This window comes from Sylvia atricapilla, chromosome Z, assembly GCF_009819655.1.
Source record: "Sylvia atricapilla isolate bSylAtr1 chromosome Z, bSylAtr1.pri, whole genome shotgun sequence".
In the NCBI taxonomy this organism is placed as follows: Eukaryota; Metazoa; Chordata; class Aves; order Passeriformes; family Sylviidae; genus Sylvia; species Sylvia atricapilla.
In genome coordinates, this window is record NC_089174.1 from 54,863,485 (window position 1) to 54,885,595 (window position 22,111).

The 22,111-nt window shown below is 41.5% G+C and overlaps 1 protein-coding gene across 1 annotated transcript; it reads right to left on the reverse strand.

Moving 5' to 3' along the window:
* Positions 1-3,451: 3,451 nt before the first annotated feature.
* On the reverse strand, positions 3,452-21,177 carry ACER2 (alkaline ceramidase 2). Its single transcript, XM_066339195.1, has 6 exons — positions 21,070-21,177; positions 15,201-15,315; positions 14,217-14,358; positions 9,456-9,593; positions 7,368-7,505; positions 3,452-6,648 (listed from the first exon to the last, which is right to left on the reverse strand). The coding sequence occupies exons 1-6, from the start codon at positions 21,175-21,177 to the stop codon at positions 6,462-6,464; spliced, it is 828 nt and encodes a 275-aa protein (XP_066195292.1). The 3' UTR covers positions 3,452-6,461.
* Positions 21,178-22,111: the final 934 nt, after the last annotated feature.

The window sequence follows — 22,111 nt, forward strand, 5'->3', positions numbered from 1 at the left end:
CCACTGTGCAGACAGTTCAGCTGCAGGACCCCTCCCCAGGAAAGTTACATCTATGGGACAGTCACATGAGAGACAGCTGAAGGGGTGTCAAGGCCCCGAAGTGTTATCCAGACCTTGCACCAAAGCACTGCATGGGATGGAAAACAATGCAATTGATCCAAAGTTGAACCTGGCCCTGGCTCTTCTTGAGAGACAACTCTTCACACTTGATTCATCTACAAGATGTACTTGAGACATCTACAGAGGGAAACCCCTCTGCCAGTCCTTCCTCTCCCTACCTTCTAAACAGCCTGTGGCCATTCACAGCTGCACTCCAGTTGTGTGATTCATCCCACCGACTTTCAGTAACTGCAACAAAATGGTAACTTTCTAGCAGTACCGTGGCTTCCAACTCCTGCTTATTGCCATGCTGTGAGGATTAATATTAAGGCACTTCAGCTGGGCTGTCAGGGCCCCCTTCGTAGAGCTGCATCCCTAAATTCTTTTGAGATATATCCCTGGTGTTTCTCTGTTGGCTCATCTTATCTCAGGAGTCTCTGGCTCAGCTCTGTAAGATTGCAGGTGTGCTCCAGCACAGTTCACACTCTGAGGGCCCTTGCCAGCACTCTCTAACTAACATTGGCCTCTTATCCCACAGCTTGCTAGGGACAAGCCTGATATTGTCTCCCTCCCCCATTTTAAAGCTCTCTCCCCCAGAGTTTAAAGCTCTGCCAGTGAGCCCTGTTAGTTCCCAAGCAGACCCTCCTCCTTTCCTGAGAAAAATGAGTCCTATCTGATGTCAGCATACCCAGTCTCTGTGGTCTTTTCCATTTTAAAAAATTAGCTCAGTTAGATAGAGGATCGTGCTGGTAACACTATGGTCTGATCCCCATACAGGCCACTTGCTTAAGAGTGGACTCAATGATACTTGTGAGTCCCTTTCTAGTCAGAATATTCTGTGTGATTTTGTGTATTCTGTGCTCTCCAAACAGACTGGGCTTCGTAAAGTGTCAGTTTAACAGCAGATTTCCCATAAGTATGACCATGGCTCATCTTTGTGTTCCTGGATTCTTCCTAACCTAGAATCTATACAAATTTCAATGACAATTACTTTCCAGTAATGTCCACAATTATGCTCTTATGTACAGGTCATATTTCTCTGCCAGTGCTATCAGGGCAAGCACTCATCTTTAGCTCTGCCCACAGTTCATTCTGTCCAGCCCATGTGCACAGCAACAAAAGGGAAAAAAAATGCCAGTGTCTGAGACTCCAGATTGTCACAAACTACTCTATATCCCTCTCCCAAGGCAGGATCAGCAGTGTCCATGTCCTGTACAAATGCATACAGCTTTTCTAATTTCTTCCTAAATATCTATCTTCATGAAGAGATAAAAGATACTGACCCTCCACAGTCTACTCCTGTGCTTCTTGAACCTACCCTCTCCTAATGCCCTGAGTCTTTGCACACTTCCTTCTACATACTTGTATCATGTTCATATCTATCTCACACTGTTTTTTAAGGCTAAGCCTTTCTTCATAAATGCCTTTTGTTTTTTCCAACAGCTGATTATCCCCATTGGCACTCTCTGAAGGAAAGGATTTCTTTCTGTCTTACAGGATTTTTTCAGTATGATTTGAGTTTTTTTCTTTTTAATGAGGTGATGTCTTAGTGTATTATATTTGGCTCCTGATGCTCACTAATACTTCAGTTCTTGTACTAAGAACTTCTCCTTTCCTAGTTATTCTGCATTCAGCATTGTCAGTAATAATTATATGGGTTTACTACATTGTTCTTACTCTATTTTGTTGGGGTTTTGTTACAATTCAGCAATCACCTTTGGATTTTAGACTTGTTTATGAAGGTATCCACAAATCTTCCCAGACTTTATCAGTAACTTTAATATGGGCACTGCTGGGCAATTAAACAGAGGGTAACCCAGGAAGGACTTTCTGCTGAGGTCGACTTTACACCTTTTTGTGACTTTACAATGGATCGCCTAGGACAGCTCGGAACAGCTATCCAAACAATTTTACACAAATCCACAGACAGGATTTCTATCAAACACAGATTTTCTAGCACTTTTATAATAATGTCCTGTCAAAGCATGCTAGAATGCTTATGTGTCAAAATCTAATAGTACAGTTTCTTCTATAGCCACAGGGAGAGCAAATACTCTGTTGTAGAAGAAAACTAAACTAGGTAGACACAACTTGTTTTTAACCAACACCTACTAAGCTCCTCACTACATGATGGAAGTTTACAAACAGGTTTTTACGGTTCTTGAGTTTGAGTTCATGGCATGGAAGTCACCTCCTTCAAACTGCAGTCTTTCTCAGCTTCCACTTTGTTTAACTGACAGCCTGGAATATACAAGACATTGCCAAACAACCTCTTATGGGAGTTTTTGCCTTGTAAGTTGGGAGCAAAATGTTGATCTCTTTGTGTTACACGAGAAAGTAATTCCTCTATCTCTATCTCTGGAACAGAAGCATGTGAAATTCTTTCCATGTGTAAGGAGCTCTGGATGCTGTAGCTGGTACAAGGCACAGGGAAAGCAAATCCAGAATCTGAGCACTGCTTTGATTTCCTTCCTGGCTAAGTTCTCTGTTATCTTAAAAACAACTTGTCTCAGAGGCCTGGCTTTTCTACTTGACCATCTTTTGCACAGTTTGTAGAGAATTACCTCCAAGGCTCTTGCCTCCATCAGACTTGGACAAAATAAGCATGGAGCTCTGAAGTTATCAGTGAAATGTAGTGGTATCATGATGCTCTTCTCGTTTCCATGGGAAACCATGTCCATAAATTCCAGCTATGAGCAGACTGAGTGATATAACAATATATGAGCCAACTCACCAGCTGTTTTTGAATTTTTAGCAGCTACAGACATTAATTCTGAGTGAGTAACATTCTTGAATTATAGCTATGCTTTCACACAACAGCTATTTCCAGCTTGATTATAATTGCTTGTGAAGATCCATGAATGTCTCAAAAATTGCCTTTTACATGAAGTGTGAGGAACCATGGTAAAAGGGAAGCAGAAGAGGAAGGGCAGGTGCAGGGCTACTATATAGCCACGATCTCACTCCCTTACGTTGGAAGCTCAGATAGATAATATACACTGAAGATCCCCACTTTGTTCTCCCAGATGTCTGGTCTCACTCTGACCCAGTTTTGTCTATTTGTGGAAACACAGGCCACTCATTTTTAACCATTCTTGCTACTTGTTTTTGCTGATTCATGGGCTGTTTTCAAATATTTGTTATAGTTGCAAAAACCAGTCTGACATGCAAAGTAATCACTATCTCATGAATTAATTGTCTTCTATCTTATGCAGTCTCCTTTCTCCTTAGAGAGTCAGTAATCAGAATTGCTGATTACTGTGTAAGGAAAAAAATATCCTTATAGTTCAACACATTATGCTGGCAGCTGCATTCTTCTCCACAAACATGATGTATGCAAAAACAAACAATATTTACTCCAAATACAGTTTAATGCTGCAAAGTATTACATATTTTTCACAAACATTTAGTATACATACATAAATGGAGATGGAAGAAACCCTCAACCCCATGCCACTCCTTACACAGTACATCTTGAGTTGTTAATGAACATGAATTGGGCATGTGCTGCCATTGAAAACTAACCATTCTTTCTTAAAAACCTGAAGTTTAACATTAAAGGAATGTTGGATCTCGCATGTCAATATTTACAATATGCTCAACACAGTATTGCATCCCACTAAACAGACTAAAATACTAACTGAAATTAAACACTAGGAACTAAATCAATTCCTGCCGGCAGGGAAAGAAAGCATTCTGGGGCTTTAAAACCTGCAGGGGCATATAAATCACTTTATACTGCAATGTAATACAGCTCCTCTTGCATACTCTATCAATCTGCATGATCCAGTGCACAAACCCTTCTGTATGCCAATCACATACTTCTTTGGGTACTAATATTATTGTGTAGGTGCAATCTGTTAAACTGAATCTTGTAAAAAATGCATGTTTTTTTATTTTTTTAAATAAGTGTAGCTATTTTTAGTTATATAAGTTAATACTAATTTCATGTAAAGTGCAATAGCTAAATCCAGAAGTGGTAAGCTGCTGCTACAGAGGAATACTCCAACCAGTTCTACAGTGAAGCTTTGAATACATAGTGATCTTTGTTCACAATATCTCTCATGAAGGGTAAAAAAGCTAGAGATTAGATAATAAAAATACAGGAGATGATTCTTGGCCTTTTATCTGCATTAATTTACTTCTTCAATAGCTGAATGCTCTACTGAGATTTTTTAAATTACAAAATTACTTTTTTGTGAGCAGTACGACTCTGTAGAGTAGAAGACAGCAACTGACAGCAGATTAACTAGAGCACTTTGAGTCAGAGCTTGCTTTCAAGCAAAATATTAAATAGAAAGGCTCCAGTCATTTTGAATAGTTATTAGGTTTCCAAGCAATACTGAAAATAACTTACTTACCATAATATAATAATTCAGCAAACGCCATCAAAAAGTCTTACTCAAAGTAAGGCGCCATGTTAAGCATCAGAAAACTTAGCTGGGTTCCAGCCAGCAATCCTATCAGTAAAAGGATCTAATAATAGAACTTTTAATACCTGAGAAGTGTTTGAAGTTGAGCACTTCATAATCAGGGGGAGAGCAAGGAAAAGGAAAAAACAGCTGTGTTTCAAAGAGTAACAAACATCACTACATAAATTGTTACAAGCAGGTTTCAGACAAAAATTGTATCACTGTGTGTGAAAAAAAAAGATGGTTCAAATCTACTAGGAAGTGGTATAAATATGTAGCGTTCCACTGGAAAGGTTTTATGCTGCTTTTATAATCTGGCAGTCATCTGACAGTAATCTACACACCTATTTTGAAGGTCTCATGAAAAAGTCCTATTTCCCCCTAACAATTTCCTTCAAGAGTATCAGCATACACAATACTTTTTGCTTTCTAAGCATAAATTTTAATATAAAAGTTTTAAAGGTTTTTAAATGCTTGAAAATTAATTCAGCCCGAAGTTCTTGCTAAAAGCCACTTTCATAAAGATGATACTGTATAGAGTACATTTCTGCATGGATAAAAAACAAGTACAACATGAGACATGTAAGAAAAAGAGAAAATCATATTTCATAGTCTAATATTAAAAAAGGAAATTACACTTATTAATAAAAGTGTACATTCAGTGCCTTATCCCACCTACAGTTCTGATATTAGAGTTCTGAGGAATGTGAGAACTTTTTTCTCCAAAACTGCAGCTATGAGCAGTTACAATTGTTCATACTTGAAAAACATGCCTGCACTTTGCATCATTTTTTTAAACCAGCCTTGTACTATTAATTATTAATTGCTTCCAAGAACTATAGCCATTCTTGAACCTAAACACCAATAATCTTAAAACTAAATGGACCTAGACATCCCGTATCTTTACAAAACGGAGAAAAAAACCAGAAAATCGGAATCTTCTGCCAGAATGCAAGACTCAATATCATATCTCATTGCTCACTGAAATCTAGGTCTTCAGCTTGGTTTTCGAGTAGTTATCTACTTTTTTCCTAAGTATAGCCAGCAGAGCACTGGACTAATTTTTACGTCCTTTTGCAATGAATTGGTGAGAAGTCAGCTCTCAAAATTAGACATGCAGCTAGGCACCTATAAGCTTTTATAGTTTAATCACACTGTTTATCAATGCTGGCCTGAGATCTTACTAAAGGTAATATTCACACTTCTGTGAGCACTTCAATGCCAAATTCAAGACCAAACATGTCTCAAGAGGTAGAGAGGAATTTCTGTGATATTTCTGCAAGAAGGAAACGTGTAGCATACTAGTATGCACAGGCCAGTGGAAATACGACAAAATCCTTGAGCTCCTACCTAGTTTTAGGGACTTCTGTCAGCTCCCTCTGCATTTACACTGCCTAAGTGCACTTGCAGAGTAATCCAGCTGCACACACTCACCTTCTGTTGTACTCAGGAAAGCAACCATGTATTCTGTGAGCCACACCAGGCTGGGAATAACATGGGCTTTGAGCACACTCTTGTGGCCATGTGTAAGTGCAGCAAAATCAGAGCTAAGAAGGACACAGGATGGCATGTAGGCATCTAGGACTGCCTTCTTTCACAAAGAAAGTTACAAAAGCAGTGGATCAAGCACCAGTAGATCCCTACTACAAAATATCATTCCTTGACCCTGGTATTTGAAAAGAGCTCTTATCAAGAGAAATGCTACATCAAAAACACAGTGCAATAAACAAAGAAGCCATTTTGTTACTTTAGTGTTCAAGAGCCCCCATGTTCCTGCTTCCTCTCTCTCCTTCAGAGAGGAAGACACTCCTGTTCTTCTTCCTATAACACTTGAAGAGCTGCTTATCTTAGGAAGTAGAGAAAATACAACACATGTAATTTATCATTATATAAATATTGTCTGTGCTGGACTATAACTTGAAAATCCATCCCCATTCCATGGATCCAACTTCATGTAATCTTCACAGATGTTTTTTTGTGTGCGCAGAGAAGGGTGACATAGGGAACTCCAATGAATGCCCACCTTTCACTGGGCCAGAACTTTATGACAGGGCCCTGCTCAGGGATCTCAGAGGCAGCATCAAAGTAAGCAAAGCAGACACATCCTAGATATGCCGCAAGGCAAATTAAAATGTGCCTGAGAATAGCCACCACACACCAAGAAAGAAAAAAAAAAGAAAGAAAAAAAGAATCAGTAACATAAATTCAGTAAAGAAATCAACTGTATCACCATACTTTAAAATCAGTCTGTCCTTCATCATCTTCCCACAAGCCCCCCATAGGATTGCTGTCTGTCCTTTGCATGGAGGACCCAGTTTGCATGGATGAAAAGAATATAGAGAACAAGGAAAACTACAGAACTGTAGTTTATCCCTGGTCTAAACAGGCTCCAGCTTTTTGGCTTCTCTGCACCTGTCAGATTTGTGCAGAAATGCTGAGATATGGTACCTCAAGTAAGTAACCATTATTTGCTGGGTGGTAGAAGAGAAAAGCAACCACAGCCCTTCACTGCTCCTCCACTTCACCATCATTAATTAATCACTAATCTTCATCCATCATGAGATTACCACCATTATCAATGGCAGTTTAAGTTTTCACAGTGACAGCTATGGTCTTTCACAGTAACCAGTATGGCAAGGAATTCAGTTACAATTAATGAACCTAGTGGCTTAAGAATACAATCAGGCCAAAGGACTCCTAAATCTGGCACTCAGAATGTTAGAATAGCAGAAGACTTGTTATGGGATTATAAAATCTTACCATTAATTCTTACCAGATACAGCCACCAAGCAGCACAGAAGTGATGAGGATGGATCACATTTGAATCAAACTCTGGAGTTTATACACAACACTTACCATACACAGTGCAAATAGGGAAAGTTAAACGAGGACCAGATCTCACAAAACACTTTGTCACTGATCCAGCAGAAAAGTGCAAGTGTCCACCAAAGACCTGAAAAGAGACCCAGTTTGTATACACGCAGGTTTTCACATCTAAGGAGAAAAACATAAATCAGTAGTTAAAAAATAATGCCAGACACATATCATTAAAATTACTCCACCACAAATGTACTTAACAGATATGTAATTAAATGTATTTAACTTGACTTCACTTATAGGAAGTCCGGCTCTGATGCAAGGCAGAGGAGAGGTAACAGAACAAACCTTTTTATCAGTAGCTGTGTTTTGGGTATTGTCTTACATACCAGTGTACCAATGGTGGGCAAATATCAAACTATTCCTGTGCCTAGGGATGGGTGTGACTAGTGATTAGTTACACATGCTGTTCATTAACAACCAGCCATGCAGCAAATACTCAGATTTGCTCATATTTGTTACTGTATAAAGACTTCTGTTAACACTAAGGCATTTATATTCCTCGGTGACAGGCACTACTGTTTCGAACAACACGAAACCACGTACTTAAGCAGATACATATATGAATCAATTTTGTTTATTTGAATACTTGTGTGTTCTGACAAAGGAAAGGGGGTGTGTACTTAGAATATGAGGCTTTCCTGGATATATATCTGAAGAAGATAAACACATGCAACTTCATCCCATTTAAGATAAGAGGTTTGGCCTCAAGCTTAAGAGCTCCTTTATACAAGACCTGACTGCCTGAATAACAAGAAGAAAAGGCAATTAACCTACATGGTTCAAAGAATTCAAGGCTGCAAAGGGGAACTGAAGGCTTACTTACCTACCCAGTACAAGATCAGCCATAGCAATGTTACAGACTGTAACGACAGATTTGCTCAGTACCACCATGATTTACTACAAATTACTTTTATAAACTTAAGATTATATGTTGTAGGGTTTTCTGCAAAGGACTAGTTTAAGGCAGAAAACTTTGCCCTGTTGGTAGTTCCTTTGAGCTGACATCAAAATTAGACATCACCAATACTGTTCTGCTACTGACTTTGTTCACTAATTTGTGTGTTGTTTCCAAGTGTCTTTGACCACCAAAATACATAGAAGGATGTCTAATGAGAAAACACTCATTAACACCTTTACAAAATATTGTTTGGAGAGGCTTCCACTGTATAGCAGTGGAAGATCAGGGTAATGTAGCAAACAGAAAAATCTCTATTCTAACAGATGCAATCAGAATGAAGACATTTTGTTCTAACTTGTTTTGATGGACATACGCAACATATAAGAGCAAGCATAAGTTGTAAAATCTTTTTCAGACACTGGAGAAGAGGTGAGAAAGGAAAAGTTCCAATGCTAGTAGTCCTCTGGTCCTTCTCACAGTGGGTGAAGAGATGAAAAAGAAAATCTCTGGACTGCTGCTGTTATCACTGTAACAAATGAACTGTCTAAAATGCAGAAATGGGTCTCAGGTTCTTCTCTATTTGCATTACAGTTTTATGATTTCTACGCCCTTGACTGACACATGTCCACCAAAATGTAGTGATCAACCTTATCAATGTCACTCTGACTCCATCAAATTTTTCATATCAGATGAAAGGAAATCAAATCAGATAGCTTTTATACTGAAGTCATGTAAGACTCACAGGACAACTCTGGGAGTTGTAACATTTTCCACATGTGCTAGGGTCTTGCTCCATATTCCCATGTAACCAAGCCATCACCTCATCCTTATGCACACTATACAGAAAAAATGCTGTCCATAAAGCAAAACCAAGGTCTTAGTTTCACAATAAACAAACAAATTTGAGTTAAATCAGTTTGCAGCAAGAGGCATATTGCAAGAACAATGGAAATATCTGACCAACACTAAAGTCCTATGGAAGAGAAATCCTTTTCAAAAAATGTCTGAACTGCCAAGCAAATTTATACTAGACTTGCTCTTGCATGTGGTAGAAGCGTTTCTGATCTGCTATCACAAGCACTGATGCCAGATCTAGTGTATCATCACATGGTGTCCTAAGGATCTGAGAAGGCAATGCTGCCTGCATTCAGGAGAATTGTACTTACCTCTTCAACTCAGCAATGAGCAAAGCTGTGCAGGGAACTCCCAGCGTCATTAGTGAGATGTTGTTAATGTCAGGCTTAATGAAGGCTAGGCAGGTGGTAACTCCAGACAGGACACCCACAGCAGCTTTAAATCGGCTCCTGAACAGAGTTTATATGGGCAGAAAAACTGCTTTTAATTCAAAACTTTTAATTGCTAAACCCAGAAATTTCAATGTTATTTTAATAATGTAACAAAATTTATGTCTAACCCTGCACACAGCACTGTACTTCTTCAAAAACGTTCTGTCTCATCACTCTTCAAGCTTTTAACACAGATTTTTAGGGTATTTTCTTATTATTAATGCTCCAACTTCTACAGCTATATTGCAGTCTGCTTTCCTTTCCTTTCTCTCTTTAGAGCCTTCACAGATACTGAAACTTACATGCTAAGTTAGAACACTTTAATCAAATTCAACAGTAGGTGAGAAATTCCCATATTTTGTTATAAGACTAAGATTTGGAATATTCATAGCAAATATGAAATCACTATTGTGCCCTATGTAGACAGCCTGACAATTTTTAAATTAAATGTATGTTAACTGTTGTTTAAACTTCAGGTTTGCACTTCAAACAACCCACATCCAGTCTATGGCTGGGCTACAGCAGAAAGAGAATCACCATGCTGCCTTTTAAGTACTGGCCCATAGCATTTTAAAACAATTGCTGTCCAAGGACGGCCTTCTATGTTTCAAGGAGGGTCTCAACATATTTTTACAGTACCATTCCATGGCCACAAGTGTCATTACTCTCACCTAGGCTCATTCCATTTGCCTTTCGCTTTAAAGCTTTTCTTCTGCTGGAAAGCAACAAGTAAATTAAGTAGGAAGTTCTGATCTGACATATATGTCCTAAAGAATAAATACATCATAAATTGGTCATGATAGATAATAACATTTTCAGCATTGAAAATTCAAAGTGTGATGAGGATGAAGAAAGTGAACAGTACAGCTGTGAGCACATGACAGACATAATACTATATTAATCAGGCAAAGTGAAAAACTTAGAAGTATTAACCAAACCTGTTTCAGGTTAAAGTTTTGTCTTGGGTTACAACATAAGGTATGTATTTTATCACCACCTATGGCACCTTCTGATGAGCTGTTAATGGTCTGTTATTTGCAACAGCTGCCTAATGCATACTCAGCCTAAAGCAGGGCCAACTCTGCTCATGGGCCATCAGAGACTCCCCAGAATGGGTCACAGAATTACATCATCCCATTGTGAGATGCCCCAACCCAGGGGAAGGTATCTAACATTCCCACGTGTATATAGTCTGGGGATTGGGACACCACCATACCACCACTTGATTCTCAGAGGACAAGAGCTCCCAATAACCACCACTGAATTTCCAGAGAAGGACCAGACCTTTCTATAGGATCACTGCTTTGACAAGGCCACATCCATCACTGCTGACACTATCCTGACAAACACAGTGTCTGGTCGTATTCAGAGTTTGTCAGTTTAAGACAGTGTTTCTCTAGTATTGCCTTTATTGCAAATTTTTCCAAGTGAACTGTCATTCTGACTTGGAGTCCCCCGCAAGGTGTTTGTGTGCAGTTAATTCCTTCTGCTGGTTTACTTTCAAACCAGCACAGGTTTGCTGCCCAGAGTGTCTGCATACTTCAGAAAGGAATCAAGATTTTCCCTAAAAAGTAACTGCCTTGACACATTCTCTGAGAAGTGGAAGAATACAATAGGATCTTTCATCTCAGTATTCACAGTTTTAACACAAAGTTAAACAGAAACAGTAATTCACCCTAAAAGTGTTATTCCTTTACAGCCCAATAGTTTGACGTCTTGGTCCATACTATGAACCTACCCCACAATATCAGAAGACACTAATTGACAAAACGTAACCTAGGCTTCTGAGAGCTCATTTACAGTTTACATTAATTACACTTAAATTTAGGACTCTGAATTCTTTGCTTGAACTGAACATCTAAGAGTCACTCAATAATCCAAAAGACACCAGTAAAGCTTGTTGACAATGTTCGGTAATAACAGTACACTGTAATATGCAGAAATACTAAATTTACACCAATGCAACAAAACCATTAAACCACACAGAATCACAGAACATGCTGAGTTGGAAGGCACCCAGCAGGATGAACATCTCCAATTCCTAGCCATGTACAGCACCATCCCCAAGAGTGCTTGAGAGCACTGTCTGAATGCTTCTTGAATTCTCTCAGGCTGGTGCTGTGACCACTTCCCTGGGGAGCTGTTCTGGTGCCCAACCACCCTCTGAGTGAAGAACTTTTCTCTAACATCCAACATAAACCTCCCCTGACTCAACTTCAGGCCATTCCCTCAGGTCCTGTCCCTGGTCAGCACAGAGCAGAGGCTGGTCCCTGCCCCTTCTTTTCCCCCCATTAGGGTGTTGAAGACTGTAGTGAGGTCTCCCCTCAATCTCCTCTTCACCAAAATGAACGAACCAAGTGACCTCAGCCATCCTCATACAGCTTCCACTCCAGACCTATCACCATCCTTGTTAGCCTCCTTTGGAGGCTCCATGTCTTTCTCATATTGCAGTGCCCAAACCTGCCCCCAGCACTGGAGGTGAGGCTGCCCCAGCTCAGAGCAGAGCAGGACATTCCCTCCCTTGCCCAGCTGGTGATGCTGTGCCTGATGCCCCTCAGGACAGGGTTGGCCCTCCTGGCTGCCAGGGCACTGCTAGGTCATGTTCAGTTTGCCACGGACCAGGAGCCCCAGGTCCTTTTCCATGGCACTGCTCTCCAGCATCTCATTTCCCAGTCTGTCCAGACATCCAGGGTTGTCCCATCCCAGATCCAGCACTTTCCCTTGTTGAACTTCACTTGGTTTGTGATTGCTCTCATTTGTGGAGGCCTCTCTGCCTTCAAGGGATTTAATAGCTCCTCCCAATTTAGTGTGGTCATCAAACTTACTTAGTATTCCTTCCAGTCCTGTGTCCAAGTCCAAGTCATTTATGAAGATTTTGAAGAGAGATGGGCCACGTACATAGGCTGTATACAGTAACTAAAGTACACTCTACCAAGTGCAAGCTATTTTGAGGTCTGGTGAGTCTAGGCACCAAATTTCTCTCCATGCATTAGCAACTTCTAATCTGGCATATTGTCAAGAAAAAAACCCAAACTAAACCCCTAATAATCAAACAAACAAACTCAAAAAACTTCTGCAGAGAGTAACAGTGTAAGAGGGCAAAAGGCCAGCAGTCTTAGCAATCTCCAGAGAGAACAACATTGATGCTGCAATTCAAGCCTCTCCATTACGTCAACATCATTACTGCATGAAAGAAAAACACAATGTTTCTATGTGGGGGGGGGGGGGGCCAAACCACAACCAAATGGTTTAAACTGGCTACAATGTATTTTTTTTTAAAACCTGCAAGAAAAAGAAAAAAATCCCTATACACAATAGGTTTCTGAAGAAACACTTATTTTGAAGACCTAAACACCATCCTTAACCACTGTCTTAAAAACGCAAATAAACATTCAGCTGCCTTCCATAGGTTTACTTTTACATACACTTCGGGATATACCAAAGGAAGAGTGAAAGACGGTTTCTCCTACATTAGATGTAAGTTATATAAACTATTCAACAAAAAAATCTCCCTAGAATCAACAGGAACAGACAATTCTAGAAGCAAGCAATCTCTGCTGGGAAAGATGGGACAGGAAGGGCTTATGGATATGATTGTCTGGTAAGAAATACTGGAGATATAAAATCTGTGTATAAAATCTGTGAGTGAAATAGAAATGAAGGCCAGCTTTGAGATGTAGGCATGGCAGGCAGGAAGACGGTGATTAGCTGGAGATAGGTTGAAGGACAGAAAACAAAAGGACCCAAGAATGCAGCCCATCTCCACCCTGCCAAGGCGTCAAGGAAAAAGTAGGTAAGAAGAGTAGTCTTTAGAGTTTAGAATATAGGATGATATGGTAATTTAGTAGTTCTCACAGGCTGCATGCAAAGTTTGTAGGTTTTGTATCTTGCGCCGGTTGGTCACTGTAAATTAGAATATTCAACACAAAAGGAGGTATAATGTGTTGGAACAAGATCCTCGCTCTCTTCTCTTCTCTTCTCTTCTCTTCTCTTCTCTTCTCTTCTCTTCTCTTCTCTTCTCTTCTCTTCTCTTCTCTTCTCTTCTCTTCTTCCTCCCTCTTTCTTACTGCTCTAACCCCGGCACTCTTCTTACCTCTCTTAGCTCTCCTCCTCTTCCCCCTACTCTTACCTCTTCCTCTTTCCCCTACTCTTGCTCTCACTTGCTCTCTTATCCCTGCTCTCTTGCCCCTGCTCTCTTCCCCCTGCCACCTTGCTCTCTTGCTCCCTTCTCTCTTAGCTCTCACTCTCCTGTTCTTTCTCCCTCTCTCTTTGGGACTTCCCTTCAGCAGAGGCTGGTGGCTGAAGGCAAGGCCCTTTTACCCACAACCCTTGCAATAAAACCACGTGTTCTAGAATATCTCAGGTCTGCAGAGTTCCTTGTCCCTGCCATCCTTGGATTCTCCTACAATCTCATCTAATCATCTGAAGTTATAGAACATATATCCCACTGCCAGCAAATGCTGACTCAGGAATTTTGAACAAAATGGGCTGAATGAGATACAAGCAGCTGGAAGAGAATGAAGGAAAAACAGCAGTGATGGTGGCAAGGTTGATAACTTGGTGCCATTATGTGCAGGTTTAGATGTTAGCACAAGAAGTTTCAAAAAACATGAAAACATACATGTATCATTGTATGATTACCTGTCATTTCGAAAAACTCTGGGCAGGTATCTCCTAGGGAACCACATGGCAAGAGCACACATCAGAACCCAGAGAATAGCCAGCTCATCCAGCATCTGGCCCAAGAAACTGAGGGTGGCGTGAAAATAAACAGATCCAATCCCTGGAAGAAAGAATCAAGAGACAGTATTATGAACAGCTGCAGTAATGTAATAGACTGAAACACTCTGCTCATGCTTAGAAATCCACAGGAAATGGTAGCTACCATTTGGTCTAGAAAAGGTGATAAAAACTATCAGCTTTACTAAGAGGCAATCCAAGTCATCATACCCTTGTCAATCATGATGAAAAGTACATCACAGAAGTACATTACAAAAGTAGCAGCTAAAAATGTTAGCTCCTACTATAAAAGATGTGCATGAAGAAACATCAGGTGGAAAAGTATAAAGCAAAACCAATTAAGAAAAAATGCCAAATGCTACTTTGGAATTTTTTTCAATAGCACAAGAATGGGTAAAACAAAGAGAAAAAGCAGCATCTGATGAGTACTCCATGATACAGATTTACAGGTGGAAAGTGTTGCACTACCCCAGAGGGTTCTCATCACTCTCTTGTAAGTGCCTTCAGGAATGAACAAACTTCAGAATATCACATCTACATCTTTGGGCCTTCTCAGTGCAATGAAAACCCTACTCCCCTCTTGGGCTGCTCTGGCACTTCAGCTCTCATTTGAGCAAAGAAGGTCAGCACTGCTGTAGAGTAAACCCAAACACACAAAAAAAAAGTGTGCAAGGAAGGACTGGAAGGGAACAGAACTGTGGTTAAATTTCCCACCAATCTCAGTTTGCAAAAGGCATTTTCCCTCCAAAAACCATGGCTGCTTCAGCTTTAAGCAAGTACAAGCAAATTCTTCTGTAGAAGTAAAAACCGGCCAAGTACAAGCAGGAAAAACTGATGTTTTCTCTCAGTTTACACCAGCTGGCAAACACAGAGTAACCAACTTACCAACCACGACTAGCAGAATCCATATTAAATATATTCCACTGTTGAAGCAGATTGCGTATTGACGGAACAAGCACATACATATGGGTGGTAAGACGAAAAACAAGACATTGCTTATCTAGAAAAAAACAAAAGCAGTCTCACAAAGACAGGAAATAAACAAATCTTAAATATTCACAGGCTTTCTATAACATTTTGTCATTCAGTGAAGCCCCAGTTCAACAAAGTATGACCCCCTGTTCCTGCCTTTGCTCAGCTGTTTTTGCAAAAGCATCAACTTGTTTTAACATAATTAAATTAGTAACAGCATAAAAACTTTCGGCAACGTAAAATGTGGTTAGTCACAATTCAAGTCAATTACCAAAGGAGTTTTGTTGAGAATCTGCATTCAAGACGGTGGCAATTCAGAAAGTGTACAAAATCAAGCTATTGCAGACCAGTGACCTATCCTCTAAATGGCTATCAAGCCTAGCATGGAAAAAAGCACTAGAAGTACTGGCACTAGGCAGAGCTAGACAAGCTTTGAGGAAGTCAATTTTCTGAGCAGTAGTTATTGTCTGGAAGGTCTGAAATACAACGCTAGGCTAAAAGAGTTAGAACCTTTTTCATGCAGGGTAAAGAGGACCTGGAGCTTTAAGACCTTTTACACTCAATTTTCCCCTTCGTTCTCCACTACAAACATCATTGAAAACTAGCTATAGGAAGGTGGAAAGGCTATAATTCAGACCATTGCTAGTAGCTTTTCTAAATTTACTATGTATTATTTGAATGAAATCATGCTTTTTGTTTTTTCTTTCTTACAAATAGCCTAAAGCATGATTCTATAAATATTGAAAACACTATACTATCATTAGCAGGAACTGTCATTGTTGTAGCGATCACTTGGCTCTTCCCAGGAGCTGCCAGTGCTGAGGGCCAGCAACGGCAAAGTAACTGAGCAATTATGATGAAAAGAGACTATTGCTGCTTCATAATGGGCCAAAGGACAGGAGGAGACACTGAGGAGTCACAGCTTTCTCATGTTTGTCTGCTTAGCCCAAGCACAAGAGAAAATCACCCCCAGCAACACTCCTCTCAAGCTGATGTAGAAAACAACTCTTGGGTCAAGAACATTCCTTTGGGAGGGATCGCCTCTTCACAGAAACTTACAAATTGGTACCGACAATAATGAAAATTTAGTGGAGAAATATTTCAAGAATAACACAGGAATTTTTTCATTCAGGTACTGCTGTCAACTTCTTAATACTTAGTCTGAGAACAGATCTTAAGAGGCAGATCAAGTTGTTTTAACTCGTGTAAAGCAACCTACACATTCAACAAAACAGGTTCACCGAGGCAACTTTTATTCACAAAACCCCACCCGGTCTCTATGCAGCAGAGACTGTCAGCAAAGCTATGAATACAGTCATGGATCAGGATCCCAGTGCACGGTGTGCTGGTACATACACAGAACAGGAAGACTTCCCTCACTCCAAAGTAGATAGGAAGTATATACAGTGACAGAAGGCATGATGGAATATGAGTAAGTCCTCTGGGGGCCAGGGAGTGCTCTATGTATTTTAGGCTCTTAGACACAGTTTGGCCAAAGGGAAGTGTCTAGGGGTGAAAATAAGAGGTTAAAAACCAAGTGGTTTGGAAGCAAACTTTTCCATCTCTACAGCTGAAACCAACTAATGATGAAAATCAGAATAGGCAACTACAGTCTATCAAAATTTGGCTAGTAAGTCCTCATTCCACCTAGGAACAAGACTGCAAAGGACACCCTAGATCTACTTACCACGCGTGTAGCAATGTAGATTTATACAAGTGATTAGCCAACAAGGGAGCAGTTTTGTGCTATGGTAGTGCTCCTCTGGCAATGAACTCTCACTCATGCTAACGTCCTGCCTGCAAATGCAAGAAACTCCTTGCAAACTGGAACCTGACTTTGCAATGGCCCTTTGCAGTGGCCATCAGGAGGATTTCCTAACATCTCAGAAGCTGAAATAATTGTAGTGCCAAAAATTTCAATATTAAAGTATGGCTTCAGAAAATATGGCTTCAGAAAGTATGCTGCATGTGCATTTTTTATATTAATACTCAATTGGCCTCCATGATTTGGTAATGTACAATTCAAATAATTTAATAGTTACAGTAAGTGCAAAAAATTACGTCAGTAATACAGAAGATTTCCTTCAGCATCTGCAAAAGGCAATAATTAAATGTTACAGTTCTGGAAAACAGGCAAGCAGCCCTTCAGTAACAGTCCATTCTTTTGGCTTCAGACAATTCTGGACCTTTAATCTCCATTTTCAACTAATTAATTCTATTAAAAAAAATTCAGGACATAGGCCTGTAGGACAGAGAGAATGAGCTTGCTTAGATCATGATAATGCAACTTCACTCACGTCTAGCCACTGTCTTGATACAGCCTGTTTCCTGCAGTCCTGCCAAAGCTCATCTATTCATCACTATTGATTACATCTCCTAGAGAGCAGCTGCAGCATTCAACTGCCACAGGAAAACCTACTGCACCATGTCTTTCTGAGAAGAAAGCACAATTGAACTAAAGTAGCTCTCAGTAACATCAGAGGGTGTGTACCCCCCATATCCTGGTACCTAAACATGACATTCATATACACTAAAACTCTTCAGTGGTAAAAAATTATGCTGTAGGGAGAGTACAAAGCATTCTCTTACACTCCTAAGACTACCTCATAACTTCTAAAAACTTTTATTTCCATGCCACTAGTGAACAAACAAAACAAAACAAAACAAACCCCAAACGAATAAAACCCTGGCAATTCCCTTCATAAATGGAAATTACAAGCACAGCTAAATGCAACACACTAAATTGCTAAGTACCGACTTTCCCAGCCAACAGGAAATACTGGTTTCAGGTATTTAAAACAAATGAAAAAATCTTTTACTTTGTAAATATCTCTTCACAGAGAAAATTATTTTGATCATGTGGGGGCATTTATTATGGTCTACAGTAGGGTTACACTACAGCAGAACACATTACTTTATTAATTTCAGAAAAAATGAAAGTGTTTTGTGGCCTCTTTACTGGAAAAGTGAAAGACCTGACACACTTTAGCTAGACAAAAATAATTTTAAGTCTAGCTTGTGTATGTTCTTAAATAATTAGTTTGATCAATTTATACAAAACCTCTAACAGATTTTTCCTACTGATTAAATCTTGTTGAGTCTTTGGTTTAAGTCCCACCAGAATAAATAATTAGTTTTTTAAAAACTACATTTTAGATAAGCTGTTCCAGTTTTGTGCTTACATGAATATTGCGTAAGACTACAACCACAACTCTGACCTCAGCCATGGCAGTTTAAAATGTGGATTAGCAAGGTTTTAATTGAAAGCTTAATGACCCAGATGCCAGATTCAGGTCTGGTGAAGAGTACTTCCTGGAACTCCAAGGGAGTTTGAATCAGTCAGAACAAACTCCCCCTAGAAGGAATAAAATTTAGAAAATTAGAATAAAATTATTTAAATAAATGCCACCTAGGGTACTTTTTAGAGTAGGGCCAAAACTTCATAACTGTCCTGTGAGCATCTGTTTTTTTGAGGACACAGCTGGACAACTTCATCAATCCACTGCAACTCACTGTTTCAGTTTTCAGAAGTTGCTAAGACAGAAATCAGGCCCTAAAAATGACTTGGTACTACTGAGCCTAAACATGACTACCCTCAACACTGCCTCTTTCTCCTCCTCTTTAAGTGTGTAGCTTACTGACTTGTACACAGCTGCCACAACTCAGCAGACTTCAAGGCAAACTTTCTTCTGTGTCCATCCACCTGTCGGAAGCGTCAGCTATTCATCTGGACCCAAGTGCAGCTTCTAGCATTTTGACAAGCTTCTATACAACGGCTAATCAGCTCAGTACAATGTTGTGATTTAATCCCACCCAGCAACTAAGCACTGCCCAGCTGCTTGCTCACTCCCTTCGCAGCAGGATAGGGGAGGAAATCAGAAGGGTAAATGTGTATGAGAAAATTTTTGGGGGTTGAGATAAGAACAGTTCAATAGGTTAAATATAAGCTGTTCACACTTATGCCAAGTGAAATAAGGAACTCATTCAGCACTCCCTATGGTCTCCATCCCCAGGAAAGCAGGGCCCCATCACACGGGACAGTGACTTGGGAAGACAAGTGCCACCACCATAAAGGCCCCAACTGCTTCCTTCTCCTTCTTCCAGCTCTACATGATGATCATGACACCATATGGCCCGGGAAATTCACTGAGTCAGTTGGAATCAGCTGTCCCAGCTGTGTCCTCTCCAGAAGCTTTCTGCACCCCCAGCCCACTTGCTAGTTGGGTGAGGTAAGGAGCAGAAAAGGCCCGAGTAAGCCCTGCTCAGAAGTAATGAAAACATGCCTGAGTTATCAACACTGTTTACAGCAGAAAACATCACCCTATACCCATGCCTATGAGGAAAATTAACTCTATCCCAGACTGAGCCAGCACATACAGAAGAAGGATACCCATCCCCCTGCATAGCTGGCTACGTTGCTGTCTTCGATAACTTGTTTATCCCGACCTTTTCCTCCCTTTGTTTTTGGTTCTTGCACAGTGACATCAGACACACAAAAAAAGCCGACAGTTTCCCTCACACACCCTCAAAATTCATCAGTGGCACAGGCCAGCTACCATCTTTACGACTTTGTCAGCTAAGTACAAACAATAAAACAAGTTAGCAATGTATACAGCACACCATGGAATTACTTGCTCTATGTGTGCAGAACCTCCCTTTTGTTTGAACTATCCTTTTGTGATACAAACTCCAGCAGGAGAAGCCAGACACCTACTTTTTCTTCCACTAGTGGCAGTCAAAGAAACATGGCCTGAAAGGGAAAGACAGTTCAGCCAAGGATGGAATTTGGGGAAAAAAACCCTGTCCACTTTAAAGTATAAAAGAGACAAAGCAGAAGCTCCAGCTCCTCATTTGTGCACACATCACCTTCTATAGAACAGAAAACAGACAGTATTTGCAGGTTTGCCCCTACATAGGGGATTTTCATAGAAGAGCAAATATCCTGAAAGCCCAATGGATTATCTTACTCTAGTGGATCTGTCACTGCCATTCTTTACATCAACAGGACGTCAAGAGCATTACTCCCTTACCAAGGTGTGGTACAGGGCAGTCCATTGCTGAGGCTGATTTTTAAATTCTCTCCAGCAGCTGAAAGGTATTGGAAAGCTGAAAGACTCGGGGTTAAACCATGACTAACTGCAAGGAAGCAACAATTATATTTTTCCTCTTCTTTCTCCTTCCATTCTTCAGTTGCCTTCCTAAACAGCCATCTCCTCCTCTTCCAAAAATACACTCCTCACTTCATCCTGCAACCTAAAGGCAAACTCTCCAAGAGTTTGCCTTCTTGGAGCGAAACATGGGAGAAGCCCAGTCTTGCCTCTGAAGACCAAGGGACTTCTTTATCTTGACCCATCATTGCCATGCACGCCCATCAAGACGCTGACACCTGTTCACACAAATGGTACTAGACTAGGGCAAACTAGCACCAAAAATTCGGTGCTCAGCCACCACAAATCTCGACAAAGACGAGGACAGGGCCTGCTGCACACTACTTACCGGTAATAGTATGACTAGTAAACCTCCCCATTTTATACCTTAAAAACGAGGTAAAAATTCCTTAATTTCAGGCATATCAACAACCGGAGAAGGAAAAGAAGTCGACAGCCACAGAAGGGCACACTACAACCCCACGAAAACCCTGCAGGAGATGGAGCTGGCAGGCAGCAGCAGCCTCCCGGGCTGCAGCGGGACCTGCCCGTCGCCGCACACTCGCCCACCGGCAGCCTCCTCTGCCGAGCCGGCCGCCGCTCCCGCTCCGCCGGGCACCGCCGCCGCCACGCACCGTGTTGTAGAACTCGGCGATAGCGGGCACGATGGTATAGTTGTCCTCGCACCAGTCCACCTCCGAGCTGCCGGCCCGCAGCGGATCCCACCACAGCAGCGCGCCCATCGCGCCCGCACGGCCGCCGCTCCGGCCCTGCGGGCGGTGACCGCGCCCCCGCCACTCCTCCGCGGCCCGCGCAAGGGGCGGAGCGGCCCCGGGCCGCCCCTCACGGGCTGAGGTCGCGGCGCTCCGCATCGCTTCGGTTCGGGCGCCTGTCCTGCAGGTCCCGGACAGCCGGGCAGTGGGAGTGCCAGTTCCCCGCTCCCCGGCGGCTTTGAGCAGCCAGCTGCTCCGCAAGCGTGGGCAGCACGCCCGCCTTCCTTGTACGCTTAGAGAGATATCACACAGAATTGTTACGTGTGGAATGGACCTCTGGAGATCATCCAGTCCAACCTCTCAGCTAAGGCAGGGTCACTGAGAACAGGTGACACAGGAACACGTCCAGGTGGGTTTTGAATGTCTCCAGAGAGGGAGACTCCGCAAGCTCCCCAGGCAGAGTGTTCCAGTGCTCTGCCACCCTCAGTGTAAATAAATTTTTCATGTTAAGATGAAACTTCTTGTGTTTTAGTTTAGGACCATAACTATATGCTGTGCCACCGGACACCACTGAAATTTATCTGGCGCCATTCTCTTGGCACCCACCTTTTAAGATGTTTCTGTGCATTGATGAGATCCCCTCCCAGTCTTCTCCAGACCAAACAGGCTCAGCTCCTGCAGTCTCTGCACGTAAGATCCAGACCCCTGATCATCCTTGTGGTCCTCCACAGTAGCTCCTTGTGTCTTTCGTGCTGCGGAGGCCAGAACTGGACATAGGACACAGTGTTAGTTCTAGCCGTGTGATGGAGAGGAGCAGCCGCTCTCCGCACGCCCTTGCTCCCGTGCGCAGAAAGTGCTGGACACAGCGCCGGCAGGGAACCGGGAAGTCCATCCCGGCGGGAGCCGCTCCTGCCGCCCAAACAAGGCGCCTTCCCCTGAAAACCCGTGCATCGCCTATTAACGG

Coding starts and splice junctions, on each gene's coding strand:
- ACER2 (XM_066339195.1), bottom strand. CDS start 21,177: ATGGGCGCGCTGCTGTGGTGGGATCCGCTGCGGGCCGGCAGCTCGGAG. Junction 14,359..15,200: donor GATTCTGCTAGTCGTGGTTG/GTAAGTTGGTTA, acceptor TCTTTCTTCCAG/GGATTGGATCTGTTTATTTT. Junction 7,506..9,455: donor CTCATTGCTGAGTTGAAGAG/GTAAGTACAATT, acceptor TTTTCTCCTTAG/ATGTGAAAACCTGCGTGTAT.